The 15353-nt window shown below is 46.5% G+C and overlaps 1 protein-coding gene across 3 annotated transcripts in view; it reads left to right on the top strand.

The window, feature by feature from the left end:
- LOC125302572 (MICOS complex subunit mic25a-like) overlaps nucleotides 1–14924 on the top strand; it is a 52950-nt gene extending 38026 nt beyond the window's left edge. For 2 of the 3 annotated variants that reach the window (XM_048255833.1, XM_048255832.1), the window contains one exon: nucleotides 7754–8378. In XM_048255833.1, coding sequence (XP_048111790.1) covers nucleotides 7754–7777 — 24 coding nt within the window. In that variant the 3' untranslated portion in view covers nucleotides 7778–8378. Of the gene's footprint in view, nucleotides 1–7753; nucleotides 8379–14912 lie in introns of those variants that run through there. The other variant, XR_007194926.1, reaches the window with a different exon arrangement.
- Nucleotides 14925–15353: the final 429 nt, after the last annotated feature.

Here is a 15353-nt window from a genome sequence, read left to right as displayed (position 1 = left end):
AATATTGTGATGGTTTTAGTTGCTGTCTAGTTATTTTAGATGTATTTGCATTTTTTCCTCTTCCCGTATACAATAATCATCCTCATGGTAGTAGGAGTAGTATTACAATGGATTTGTTCACAGGTAAAGGTGTAGTCAGCTTTTGTAATGAACAGTTAATATGTACCATAGCTCTCCTCATATTTTGCCAGGTGTGAGTATGTTTTAGTGTATGTTAGCCTATAAAGTACATCTGTGGTGTCTGTGATTGCCTCAGGCTTTGGTATAAAGAGGAGACTTTATGTGGCTCTCTTAATTTTTAACCATCCCAGTTGGAAGGAGGGTTCCAGTTAATCAAGACAAGGATCTGCTTGTTGGTGTGTGTGTGTGTGTGTGTGTGTGTGTGTGTGTGTGTGTGTGTGTGTGTGTGTGTGTGTGTGACAGAGAGATTGTGTGTTCATTTGGCTTACTTTCACAATGGCTAATTTCCACCATAATCACTATGCAAGACCAGGCTTCTCCATTTTCATCCCAGCTGTATCCTTTTCCCACTAATGTATTTTTGAATCCTTCACAATGTTCTGGGTGATTTGGAATTGGCAGGTGTAATTCATTTAAAGACGAAACAGTCAAACATTTAATCGTCAACAGATTACTCGATTACATACCCACCTAATGAGTTGTGAGAGCCACATGAAGGCTCTTTAGGTGTAGGAAAAGAGAGAGGCATGTTAAACACAGATATCTCCCAGGCCCATTGGCAGCCACCTCATTTGGTTGTGTTTTTGAGCCAGTCCACGGTTTCGCATGTGGTCTCTTATATTTCTTTGTTATATTCCGAACATTTAATAACCAAAGAGATTAGGAGCGGATGATTAGTGGCCTGAAAATCGCGCGCTGACACAGACGGAGCGGCTCGGTAATCTAGTTCTTTTTGTGCCGGTCCGCACTCAATCCTTCGCTCAAACACAGCATTAATCCTCAAACAATTTTTTTTTTTTTTTTTTTTTTTTTTTTTTCTCTCTTTCTCTTTTCTCGTTCAAAGACCATAATGAAGAAACCAATTTTCACATTGTTGCCGTTTTCCTTTTTAGGGAGCGCTGAGCTGCTCAGCCGCCACAAAACAGATAATAAGAGAAAAGCACACAAACAACAGATTAAGTTGGCATACTAAAAGAGAAGGCTTGTTTTTCACAAAGAGGACGAGGAAGAGGAAAAAAAAAGTCACTTTCAAATTAAGAGCGTGTAACTGCATCATCTTGTGTGCATCATCTTGAATATGTCTGTGCATGTGTGGATATGTGTGTGCAATGCATGTATATCTGTACTGTGTGTATGTTTAAGAGCGTGTAACTGTGTAGGATACTGCCCTGCGTCGAGTCCTATGGAGGAGACGCAGGGATGAAATGTAGATTACCGTCTATAACAGCGTGTGCTTTGAGGAAACGTTTAAAGTGGGAGTGTGCTATTCCATCAGAGCTGAGGAAATACTCCACACTCTTGTGTGCATCATCTTGAATATGTCTGTGCATGTGTGGATATGTGTGTGCAATGCATGTATATCTGTACTGTGTGTATGTAAGGTAGGCGTGTGCGGTACATGTGTAGGTGTGCGTAGGTGTGAGTGTGAACGCAAGTGCCTGGCTAATGGTCCTTCTGTGTGTGTGTGTGTGTGTGTGTGTGTGTGTGTGTGTGTGTGTCTTAATAAAACACGATTTGTCTCCTCGAATGTTGAGAGGCAGTGGCCTGTGTTCTAAATCTGTATTGCAAATGCGTGTGCTGTGAGTTTGGTGAATGCGCTCTCCATTGTGTTCACTTTATTCTCCTCTAAAACATAAGGCCCTTTTTAATTCAAACTCACTCAGGCATCTCACACCGCAGTACAAAGCAGAGGCTTTTATTAAAAGTGTGAGTGCACACGCGATTGTGTCGTGTGTGTGTGTGTGTGTGTGTGTGTGTGTGTGTGTGTGTGTGTGTGTGTGTGTGTGCTTTCGTTTGTCGGAAAGTCTCCTTATGCACACAAACCTCAATCGCACACACAGGCAACTTCACAAACAAAGTGGTGTGCAGTCACACGTAGGTACACACACTCACACACACACACACACACACACACACACACACACACACACACACACAGACTGAGGAGTGGGTAACTGGTTGCACCCTGGAGCGCTCGCAAAATGCTGGCGCTTCTCCAACTGGAGCTGGCACCATGCCGAGACCCACACTCCATCCACTCTCTCCGTATCGCACCCGCCAGCCACCAGCTCGCCTGCCACACCGCACCACTGCCCATCAGATAGCCGCCCGGGCCGAGAGAGAGAGAGAAAGAGACAGAGAAACAGAGAGAGAGAGACAGAGAAACAGAGAGAGAGAAGAAACAGCCATGCGTCCCTCAGCACCTAATCACTAGAGTGCAGTGGTGCTCTCCTCAATCTGAGGCGTACAGGTATCACTTTACTGGAGCAGTGCCCCCGGAATACAGTAGCTTTAATAGATTTTTGAGTTTGGTGTTGATAGATCGAGGTTTACAGTATGCATTTCACACATGATCTTATTCAGAACTACATCAGCATCTGTTTTAATATAAGGGCTTTTATCATGTCCATGCAGATATCTACTGTACCAGCTGTCCACGAGAACTACACTACTGATGGTAGCATGCTAGCGCAGTACAATGCAGAGGTCAGGATGTGTATGACTGCCATGGTGTTGTTGTCAGGCAGTTTGCGGTTGATGTCAACACAGCCTGCTACCCTTTCTTTTCACTTCCCCTTGTGCTTTAAAGGTGCAGTCGGGGATTTTACATGATTTCAAGCCCATAACATTTTTTGTCACATTCAGCAATCATCTCCTCAAGGCCGCTAGCTGTCCATTCCATGAGTAGACTGTAAAAAAAAAAAACCTTCGGTCGCTATAGGCAGCCCAGGCTCCGAAAACTGGAAACAAACAAAATAGGGTTAGCCTGTCCCCAAACCAAAACTAAACTCTGCGTGGAATTTCTCTGGGAATGCTGAAGGGAGGGGTGAGATACCTCTCTGGTGTGTTTTGTTTGGTCCTTGGTTAAAATATAATGTAGGTTTTTTTTGCTGATGTCTGCTAATGAATGTAAACATAAACACAAGCAAATGCTACTTCCTGCGAAATCCCTGAGTACACCTTTAATCGAAGGCTTCGTCCCTTAAGCCCCCCAATCCTCCTTCTTTCTCTCTCTCTCCCCCCTCCCTCCCTCTCTCTCTCTCTCTCTCTCTCTCTCTCTCTCGCTCTTTATTGGTCTGACTGACACACGGCACTTCTGGTCTCCACACTGCGGCAGAGCCGTGGAGGGGGGTTGGGGTTGGCGGAGTCGAGTCGTCGTGCTCCAATGGCCAGTGACCAGTGGTTGGCCAGGCTTCTCTTAACGAGCTCTCGGCCTGATCTAGAGGGTGCACAGGCTCCGGCTAACGAGCTCCAGGGCTCTCCGCATGGCTTCGATCTGAGGGCGTCAGCTGGCTCCAGTCGCAGCTGAGGCCGGGCTGCCGGGGGTGTCGCTGGGTGAGGGCAGAGGAGGTGCGTCGGCAGAGGGGTGCGGGCGGTGGGGTGCGGGCAGAGGAGGTACGTGCGGTAGGGGTGTGTGGGGTAGGCGTGTGTGTGTGTGCGGTAGGGGTGTGTGGGGTAGGCGTGTGTGTGTGTGGGGTAGGGATGTGTGGGGTAGGCGTGTGTGTGTGTGGGGTAGGCGTGTGTGTGTGTGTGGGGTGGTCAATAGGGTTTGGTGAGGCAACTTTGTGACACCTCTGCAGTAGCAGTGAGATGTTCCAAACGTCTGCAACAGCAGCATTATGCTGCCACTGTCCCCGGGCTTCAGAGCGATGGTGTCTCTGTCTTGCACTCCTGCTCTAACTGAAATGCATTTAGCCATTACTTCAGCTCAGCCCAATCTCTCTCCCTGTGTCTCAATCTGTAACCCCCTTCCTTTTGCTGCCATAAGCTAATTTACATCACTTTGTTTCAATCGCATTCCTTTATCTCTCTGTCCTCTCATCTTTCTCTCTCTCTGTCTCTCTCTCTCTCATTCTCTTTCTGTGGGAGTGTGTGACGGTGGATCTCGTTCGCGGCGGCTCCCGTTTGAATGCTCTTTCTCGGCGCCTCGCTTTCCTAAAGGGTATCGGCGCGTCCCCTCTGACCCGCCTCGCCGCCACCGCGCTGGCACGTCTCCCGCCCTGCTTCCGGAAGGTTCCGGCGCCGCGGCCGCCCGTCTCCGCGTGTCTGTCCCCTGCCCTGGCAGAGGCATTGTCATTGTCATGCTTATAGGCCACGCTGACGGCAGGCCAAGAGGAAAATGTCAGGTGGACAGAGGGAGTGAAAAGCCTTTTGTCGTCCTCTTCTCTCCCCAGCCCACCGCGGCAGGGTGGATCCATACTTTTAGCAGGATGCAGAGTTGACTTTGGCAGCGACTCTGTTTTGTTCTGTTTTGAACTGCAAAAAATAAATAATAACATTGTCTTTTGGCTGTTGCCATGGTTTCGGCAAAACAGCAGGCAGCAGGTGAGGACAGCACAGTGGTTAAAGCCCGACTGCTCATGTGCAGGAGGGCAGGGCACACGCTGAGAGGAAGAAGTGAAAGTTGAATGGAGTTCTCAAAAAGAACAACTCCGGTTAGCAGGAAAGAACCGCTCGTTTGGTTACTGTGATAGAGACTGGACACTCAGCAGATAGTGACCCCTGAAAGCTCTCTCAGTGGCAAGGCGTCTGGCCATCTCTTTATAGCCATGTTTGTGATGGTCTTCTGAGCCATTCCTCACCTGTGTAATGAAAGGTGCAGTAGCACTGATATGACCTTATCATCTGTTAGTGCAAGGGAAAAGGCTTGAGTAGACAAGGAAACTTCACAGCCCTGTTTTCAACGTTTTTCAGATTAAATGTTCTGTTTGCCCAATTTAATTTGTCCACTGTCTATGTCACTCTGGCTTACTCACTGACTCTGGCTTTCTCATTATCTCACTCACTCTTTTTTGGCACGTGTTCACCCATTCAGCTGGCATAGTGTACTTTCACTAAGTCAGAAATTCACTCTTGCTCATTCAAACTTTGTTCTTTCACGCACTAGGCCTTGGTCCCTTACCACACACACACACACACAGAGCTGCTCCTGAAGGTCCTGAAGTAATGCTGTCGACACAGAGCAAATGTGTGTCAACCACACACTTCTACAAAGCACAGTGTTCCAGACAGATGCCTTTCAGCCTGCAGTTGTTGCTCTGTAGGCTGTTATCTGTCAGTAATGACTCACTCTCTCTCTCTCTCTCTCTCTCTCTCTCTCTTCTCTCTCCCTCCCCTCTCTCCCCCCTCTCTCTCTCTCTCTCTCTCTCTCTCTCTCTCTCTCTCTCTCTCTCTCTCTCTCTCTCTCTGTGTGTGTCTGGGTCCCTCAGTCTCTCCCCACTGTGTGCAGGGCTGTGTGTGCTGCATGAGGGCAGTTGAGCTCAGCACTTAAAGACCTCCTCTCCTGTCCTGTATTGCGCTGCCGTGTCCCTGACTCCTGTCCCACAGCAGAGGAGAGCACAAACATCTCACACAAATAATCACTCACTCTCTCTATCCTCATGACACCAACAACCTCCCCTTCCAACACACACACACATACACATATCAGCATAAACACACACACACATATACACACACACTCACACACACACACATACACATATCAGCATAAATACACACAAACACACACCTATACTCATATGCCAGTGTGTAGGTTCACAGATCTCGGGTTTTCCAAACAATGGCAAAAGAGAATGACAGCAAAACAAAGAGAGAGGTATTTCAGGTAGAAAAAAAAGAATGGAGGGGGCATGGAAGCATTAGTACATTTATTCAAATGGCGATGCATTCTGCAATTGGCAATTCAATGTGTAATTTAGTCTCAGTTTGAAAATATATTGTGCAATATGTAATTCAATATCCAGCGTGGCAATGCAATCCTCAGTTCAGTTTCTAATAAATTACATTTCCTATTGCCGTGTTTTTTGCTCTCTTAATTGAAATGGCAACTCATTTTGCAATTGGATATTCAATGTGCAACTTGGTCTTGTGCTACGCTACACAGATGTCGGTGCAGCCTTTGAAGACTGTGAGGATAGTTACTTAATGTGATGTGAGCACCTGGCCACTGGTGCCATGGTCACTCCTGAGGAAACTCTGTCATCGTTACTGAGGAGAGAGACGAGATAATTAAAGACATCTCTCATTCGGAGAAGACCTGTGCAACCGTGCAGGGGAAGGACAATGATTGGAGCACAAGACCACACACACACAAAATACACAGATATGAACATGCATACACACTCATACACATTTTTGTACACACAGGAATACGAACACACAGACACACACATCTATACATACAAGCAATTGAATGTCTAGCCAGACACTGAACTTGCACATGCACTTCTCTCTCTTTCACACACACACACACACACTCCCACTCACTAGTGGCATCACCCTGTCAGGTGTGTGAGCGCTCCATCAGTGTCGGGGCCCTAATGCGGCATCATTAGGCGGCAGGGCAGAGAGGGGGCCAGGGTGGACGCCTGACATGTCATTACGGGACATGCTGAATTGATAATGCAATAAAGCCCGGGCCCCCGTCACCACACCCCACCCCCACCTCACCGCCCCACCCAACACCCCACCCCACCGCAGGCCGACCTTCTAGCCGCTGACGGAGCGCTGACCGCTACCCTGCATCCATACATCAGCCCAGGTCACAGCGTGGCCATGCTGGAGGAGGGGGGGGGGGGTCCTCATCTCACTCTCCCTCTCTCTACTTTTCCCCCTCTCCCTCTCTCTACTTCTCTCTCTACTTCCCCCTCTCCCTCTCTCTACTTCTCCCTCTCCTTCTCTCTATTCTTCCTCTTTCTCACTGTCACTCGCTCTCTCACTCACTGTCACTCGCTCGGTCACAGTCACTGTCTGATGGTGTCGTTCTCGCGGTCATCTTATTATCTGTTTCTTCATCTCCTGTCATCTGATTGTTGTTGTTGTTGTTGTTATTATTGACTGTTTCTCTCTTCCCGTGACTCTGTGCTCCTCATCTCCTCTCCAATGGCTGTGCTCTTCTCTCCTCCTCCTTCTCCTCCTCTTCCTTCTCCTTCGTCTCATGCTGATATTCATCTCACTTTATTCTCACTTCCTGTTTTTCTCCTCCCTATCTTCCCTTCTTCCCCACCTCTCCCTGGCCCCAGTCCCAACCTCTCCCTCTCTCCCTCCCTCCCTCTCTCTCCGTCCCTCCCTCCCTCCCTCTCCGTCTCCCTCTTCTCCTCTAACTCACCTCTACCAATCTGAGGCTCATCCCTCCTTCTCACGCTGCGAGGGAATCACACTAATGTACTCAGCGCCTTCCAGGGGAGTTTGCAGCGAAATGAAATCACTTAGTTAATGGAAGTTCTTTAATGAGGCCGTCCTCTTTGGGGTGGCAGGGGGGTATAAAAAGGAGGGTTGTGTGTGTGTGTGTATGTGTGTCTGAAAAATGGAGCGTGTGTGTGTGTGAGAGAGAGAGACAGAGAGCGAGTGAATAAATGCATGGATGTATAAGGAGTGTTTGAGAGTCAAGTATTTCAGCTCGTATATGAGTGTCATTTTTTACTGTATCCATCGGAGGTGTGAGTAGCTAGCGCTAGCGGAGGTGTGAGACCGAGGTAATGTTCCAGTCCACATGCCCGTGTCCATTATGAGCACCATGTCATCTCTCTCTCTCTCCCTCTCTTTCTCTCCCTCTCTCTCTCTTTCTCAGAACACAATGGTGAACCACGGATGAGGAAGAGGACTCGGAGGAGGAAGACCAACGCCCATCTCTTCACTCTCTCCACTATGGCCCAGACTCAAAACTCCAGATACCACTTAAACTCCTGTGTGTGTGTGTGTGTGTGTGTGTGTGTGTGTGTGTGTCTGCATTGTAAACACACTGCTGCTGTCGTTGTGAAGGAGCACCTTGACGCAGGCAGTCGTTGGCACCTCTCTTATTTCATGTTTATTTTATCCACTTTAAGCTGCTGTCATTTTGGTGTCGCACAGATATGCTAATTATTTTTTTTTTAAATAAGCACAGTGCCAGCTTCTGACAAGTACAAGTGCGCTACCAGCTTGAGTAATCAGCCTCTGTGTTTACACTGCAGGTGTACGTGTGTGTGTATATGCATATCTGAGTGTGTGTGGATCTGTGAGACTGTATCCATACATACCCATATTTGTGTGTGTGTGTGTGTGTGGTTTGACTTGACTGTGTTGAAGTGAAGTGTGTTATCACGACTAGCCATCTGCCTTCATCTTGAGGCTTTTTTTGTTTCTGGGCAAGGAGCCTCTGTGGTTGTTGGCTCGAGTGTTTTCACGAATAAAATAAAGAATCCGTCCAGCAGAAATCAGCATTGCACCTTTTTTCTTTGAAGTGTGGTGACGGAACCTCCCCAAGGCATGCTGTGTGTGTGTGTGTGTGTGTGTGTCAGCATGTGTGTGTCAGCATGTGTGTGTCAGCGTGTGTGTGTATGTGTATGTGTGTGTGTCGGTGCAAAAGAAGCATGTTAAAAGAGATCGAATGGGCAGGTGCCAGCTGAATTGGTTGCATGTGATGAGTACAAGAAAGTCAAATAGATTCCTGGTTGAAAGTGTTGAACAGCATGCATACGAAAGATACACAAACACACACAAATATATCCAATGATGGTTTTTGAAAAGTGGTGAGTGGTTAAGAGTATTTTCAACTATATCCTACTTGTCCACACATGCTTTCACATGTAAAACCGTATCTCCAGTCTCTAGAAGGCACTTTTGTGTCTGGAACCAGAGCAGCTCTCCAACACATTGAGGCTGTGTGTGTGAAGAGGTGGATTTGGACTTGGGCACAGTATGCATATAGTGTAATTGCTAACCATGCCCCAGCATGGAACTCAAAAATTGCATCAATGACTACTCCAAATGGTATACATTTGAATTCATTTCAGAATATTGGGGTTAGTAACAGGTCTTTTATTTATCGAGTAAAAAAGTGGAGTTAGACCTGACCTTTCCTATAATAAGCAGCAGAATTGAGAAGGTAGGCTATAGGAGGAGAAACAAAACCATGTTCTCAGTACACTAAACTATATGACATGACATTCAAACGTTATCAACAACTTGCATTGTGGAGTAAAAATAATTTCTGATTGATGTCTGATATTTATTTTGCGCGCTATCAGAACTAACTTGTTAGTTAGACTTTGTTTAGTCTCTAGAGTAGCATGTGCTGTTATGATAAGAAAAGAGGTTCTCACCAGAGATTCTAGAACCCCTTGCCTCAATCATGCTCTAGATTGACTAGTTCCGTGTGAGTGCAGGCCAGTGGAGGGGGGAAGGGGGCACATGGTATAGGTGAATTAAAAATGCTGTGCACTCACACAGCTATCATACGGAGTCGAGCAAGATGGCTCTGTCCTCTTCACTGCGCTTCCCTCAGGCAATTATCTCTTGACTCCTAACAAGCAGATATAGGCTGCCTCCATATTGCCTTTTCCCCCTCTTCCCTCTCTACTCTCCTCCTTTTCCCATCTTTACTCTCTCTCTCTTTCTCTTGTTTTCTCTCTCCCTCAATCACTCAGTTGCTCGTTCAGCTGCCCTTTTCATCCCTGGACTCAAAAGGCCGCTGGTCGATTCAATGATGGGGACTGACTGCATTGTGATGTGAGAGAGAGGTAGTTCACTAGCATGCTCTTTCTACCATGTAAAGGTGTGCGTAGCATGGCTGTGTGAGCTAAAGGAGTTTGTTAGCATGCAGGTGGAAGTGCATCTAACTCCAGTCATCCAGGTATCCCCCTCTCAGTTTCCATGGTAGCGGTAGCCATCAGCGATGTGCAGGTTCTCTGGCCTTCTCTTCTGACCTCTGCATTGTTCCTCCCGACAGTCTTTCTGTTCTGTCCATTCTAGCACTCGTCTTTTCGCTCTACTGCTCTGTTCATTCCACCACTGTGCTTTGTATTACCTGGCCTGTCCACCCACCTCACTCACTGCCAGTTGAATCAGTACCATCTAATATAGTGCAATAACAGGACTACATTTCAAGGCACTTTACAGAGCCCAGCTTTAACTTGAATGTGAACTTGAGCCTGAGCCCACTAGAGCACGCCGCCCTAAGACCTGTGTGGATATGGAATGTGTCCCCTCTGTCAATTTCTCCGTATGGCACCTTTGCCAAACCTTAAGTAACATTTCAAACAGATCCAAGCACACTACAGTCAACCAGAGCTAGCCTCTGATTCAGACTTCGTTTCCCTTTGGGCCTCCATTTGAAATCCTTCAATTCCGCCCAGTGAAGTCTGCCCAACAACATTTATATAGCCTAGCTCTTCTTCTGGTATATATAGTGCTTTTAAGTGAGAGGGGGATGTTCCAGTCACACACTCTCACTCTCACTCTTGTGCACTGTATTAGTCATATAGACATTTTGCATGCTATGATTAAAAACAAACTCCTCTTGAAGAAAGAGCCAGGTCTTCCACCCAAGCAACAGTCTGCATAGCTGCCTGAAGCCTGTGTCTGTGATTCACTACATAGCTGCTTTAAACACGGCACCTTAGTCTCCCTTGAAAGGCCAATAACCATGACTTCAACTCCAGTGTGTATCTGGAGCATGTTGTCTGAAACTCACTGTTCACTGTAGTTATTATTATTTATTTATTTATTCCAATTTTGAACATGGCACCTTGGTCTCCATTGCCAAGCCAGTAACCATGACAAACCATAGGGAGTGGGGTGAGAATACAACGCCAGCCGCTCCTACCACAGCCTGTCCAGGTCTGTCCTCCTGCAGGCTTCAAGGACACTTGTGGTCCCCTGTATACTATTCAGAGCGTGAGAGAAACATAAAAGCTCCTTTACTTTTCAGCTCCTTCCGAATCATTATTTCAATTATCTCAGAAAAAACTACAATAGCACACACACACACTGCTACATACATCTCTCTTTTTCTCTCTCTCTATCTCTCTCTCTCTGTGTTTCTCTCTCTTTCTAACGGATTGAATGCACAAGGAGCAGAAGACGGTGGTCACTGAGTGCTGGTTGCCGTGGCAACGGCGAGGCGGCTGATTGGTGTGGACAGCTTGAAGGTAGCAGGTCAGAAAATGGGATCTTTCTCTCTCAATGTGTCTGTATTGATCTCCCGTCGTCGCAAATTGCCGCAGCTGTGTGTGTACTTGTGTTGTGTGTGTGTGTGTGTGTGTGTGTGTGTGTGTGTGTCAGTTGAACATGAATATAAATGTTTTCCATGACGAGAATCTGTACTTCAGATGTATTGCACAGAGCAACATCCAGTATCCGATTAGTCTGTTTGAGACTCCATCATTCAAATCCAATATTTACGAGTAGCAGTGTCTGTGCAGTCAGGGCAGCTCTGGGTGTAGCATGACACACTCTGTAGTGTTAACAGAGCTTGAGGAATAATGTGCTTATTTTCCTCATTAACTCCAGCTAATGCAGATTGATTGTAGCGACATAGATGAGGGAATCCAATTAAACTGATTTGATCGCCGAGACTGTAATGCAACAACCAATAATGTTTGTGTATTGATTTGGTGATGGTGGCGGAGTTGGCTGACAGAGATGATGAGTGGGAGACGAAACTGAACAGAGTGCTTGATCCCAACACTGGCACATCTCCTGGTTAACCTCATCCCAGCTGTGCTTGATCCCAACGCTGGCCCATCTCCTGGTTAACCTCATCCCAGCTGTGCTTGATCCCAACGCTGGCACATCTCCTGGTTAACCTCATCCCAGCTGTGCTTGATCCCAACACTGGCACATCTCCTGGTTAACCTCATCCCAGCTGTGCTTGATCCCAACGCTGGCCCATCTCCTGGTTAACCTCATCCCAGCTGTGCTTGATCCCAACGCTGGCACATCTCCTGGTTAACCTCATCCCAGCTGTGCTTGATCCCAACACTGGCACATCTCCTGGTTAACCTCATCCCAGCAGGGTCACGGCGACGGTTCACCTTTGCGCCCAGAGCCTCATCTCCTGGTTAACTTCATCCTAATATTCAACGACACTCTGAATAGAGTTCATACAAAAAGACAACTGCATGAAAAACATGCATATGATAATACACATATGATCAGTGAAGAAGAGATTGTGATGGCTTGAAGCTGGAGATCCCTGAAAGAGACTGTCACACACAGACATCACTGGACATCAGAGAGACTACTGCATATGAAGAGACCACGAGCTGAATCCTGCAGTAAGTCAAGTCCTTTATGCCCCTACAGTATTTTCCCACATGCAGAAAAAAAGATCTTATTATTACAGTGCATGAAAATGCACTGTACTGTTCTTCCTAGGCTTCTTATTATTCTTTTAAAGCAGTTAATGCAGCTTCAACCGTTTAACGTAGAAACTTCGTTCAAACTGTGTTGGGTCTTACTTAGGACATGTGGGCATTTGTATTTTTCATCTTTGTAACTTGTAAGTTGTAAGACAGTGTGCAGTTCTACCACTCATGACTGTGTAAGACAGTGTGCAGTTCTACTACTCATGACTGTATAAGACAGTGTGCAGCTCTACGACAGTGCGCAGTTCTACTACTCATGACTGTATAAGACAGTGTGCACTGCAGTTTTACTACTCATGACTGTGTAAGACAGTGTGCAGTTCTACTACTCATGACTGTGTAAGACAGTGTGCAGTTCTACTACTCATGACTGTATAAGACAGTGTGCACTGCAGTTCTACTACTCATGACTGTATAAGACAGTGTGCAGTTCTACTACTCATGACTGTATAAGACAGTGTGCACTGCAGTTCTACTACTCATGACTGTATAAGACAGTGTGCAGTTCTACTATTCATGACTGTATAAGACAGTGTGCAGTTCTACCACTCATGATTGTGTAAGACTGTGCAGTTCTCCAGACCGTTCAGAATCGCCTGAGTTCCCCAACCGTCCTCTAGTTCTGTTTGTTACCGGCCCCTGGTCCAGCAGTGTGATTGGGCTCCATGTGAAACAAATGAAGCATTAAGATGTAGTCAGATGAACAGCAGCTGTGGGCTCACACTGTCCCTCTCTCAGCAGCTCTCTGGCCAACACCGGCTCCAGTTTCATATTTCAACACACCAAACCAAAACCACCCCAGAGAGTTTGAAATAATGCTTTTAAAATAACAGTCTTTTGTGTTTGTGGTTTGCTGTTGTTCACGGGCAATACCACTTTTCTGCTGTATGAAAATAAGGAATTTATTTCAGGACAGGAAGTGGTATTGGTCCTCTTTTCTTTTCAGTGACCGCATCCCCTTCCACTCGACCAATACCACAGAGGCACAGTGTCTGCCTCGGGAGCTGAAGCCTGGATGGACTTTTATCATCCTGCTCTATCAGATGAGACTAGAGTGAGGTCTCCTCTTTGACAGGTCTGGGGCAAAATATTACCAGGGGAGTTCCTGTTATGACATTGCACTCGGGGAAAAGAGAATCTAACATCGCCTAATATTGTTACACCGCCTCGACAGCCTCTCCAGAGCTCTGCTCATTCTTCTAACCTCTCACTCTGTGTGTGTGTGTGTGTGTGTGTGTGTGAATGGGAGATTGTTCGATTGTGTGTGACTGGGGACAGAGAACATATCAACAACGCCAAATTCCTCCATATCTGTTTGTGGAAACATGAACAGCAAGCTGTCAGCTCGCACATGTGCGCATAACTTGCTGCAACATATTTTATCAATTCATTCGACCAGAGAGATAATCGCAAATGTCAAGAAACCCGACCTTGTACTTCTGACACCCTTTTGTGGATACTGTAGTTTAAGACTGGTTTAGCTACTAGTAAATCCCCAGAACTGCACAGCAACTTTGACTTCATGCTGAAATCTAATGCTGACACAGCCTCGTCAAAGCTGTGATGTTTTCTCCGGAGCGGGAGAAGTGAGATTCAGAGCATTGTTAATCTGGTGATTGTTATGTCTGTCTAACTTGACGTCAGAATAAAGGCTTAGCTGTAAACAAGATATGCTGACTTACTGGGGGTAGTCCTCTTAGAGATCTCAGTTAAATCTCTTCATGTTGCCAAAACTGGAACAGCAACACACACACACACACACACACACACACATATACACACACACACACACATACATACATACACACACATACACAAACAAACAAATGCATGCACAAGCATTTCTTCACTTCTCAAGCATTTCATCTTGAGTCTAGTCTCACTCCATGTTAACTGTTGGAGGTATCTCTGTTTCTGAGTATATATGAACACACACTGTTCTCTCTCTCTTTTTCTCTCTCCCTCCCTCTCTCTCTCTCTTTCTCTCTCTCTCTCATCCCTCTATCTCTTGTTTGCTCTGTGATCTTATCAGATAGAATGGGAAGGTGATGCTGATCAGTTGTCTGCTAGATTGTGTGTTTGTGAGTGTTTATATGTGGGACTGAGGAGAGGTGGGAGTAGACTAGATTAACCCCCACACACACACACACACACACACACACACACACACACACACACACACACACACACACACTCACAAAGATAGGGAGATGCACACTCACAAAGGGCATGCCCCTACACACAGGCACATTGTGTTTGCCACCACAATGCACTTCCTGTGTCCACAGAGGGCCTGTGTGATTGAGTGAGGCCTGCGCTGTTTCCTTCGTCAGCACTCAGTCTCAGACCGGTCTGAATGACCCACCTAGACAAATAGAGGGGACCGTCTGAACTGTCTCCCTATACTCTCTGACTGCATGTGTGTCTATACACTCTGACTGCATGTGTGTCTCCCTATACGCTCTGACTGCATGTGTGTCTCCCTATACGCTCTGACTGCATGTGTGTCTATACGCTCTGACTGCATGTGTGTCTATACGCTCTGACTGCATGTGAGGTTTTTGTCTTGTATGTATGTATGTAGGAGATGAGACAGAGGAGTGTGTGTGTGTGTGTGTGTTTGTGTGTGTGTGTGTGTGTGTTTGTGTTTGTGTGTGTGCGTGCGTGTGCGCGAGCGCTCTGTGTGTATTCATGCATTTGTCCAGTATATATGAGAACAGTGTGTGTGTGTGTGTGTGGGTGTGTGTTTGTGTGTGTGTGTGTGAGATGTGGATACCATGACGTGCTGCAGAGGAGACCATGGGGTTCAGAGCTGGAGCAGACATTAAGGAAGCACATAAAGAACTACACCTCAGATCAGAGGTGATGTGACTTAAAAGATTACAGCACTTAGCTGTGGTAATTATTTTTTTACACGAAGGCAGCGGCACTGTGTGTGTGTGTGTGTGTGTGTGTGTGTGTGTGTGTGTGTGTGTGTGTGTGTGTGTCAGAAAAAGTGCATGAGAGAGAGTGTGAAAATGAATTAGAGTGAGAGTTAGCAAG

Source organism: Alosa alosa, chromosome 10, assembly GCF_017589495.1.
Source record: "Alosa alosa isolate M-15738 ecotype Scorff River chromosome 10, AALO_Geno_1.1, whole genome shotgun sequence".
In the NCBI taxonomy this organism is placed as follows: Eukaryota; Metazoa; Chordata; class Actinopteri; order Clupeiformes; family Clupeidae; genus Alosa; species Alosa alosa.
This window is presented reverse-complemented; position numbering and strand designations above follow the sequence as displayed.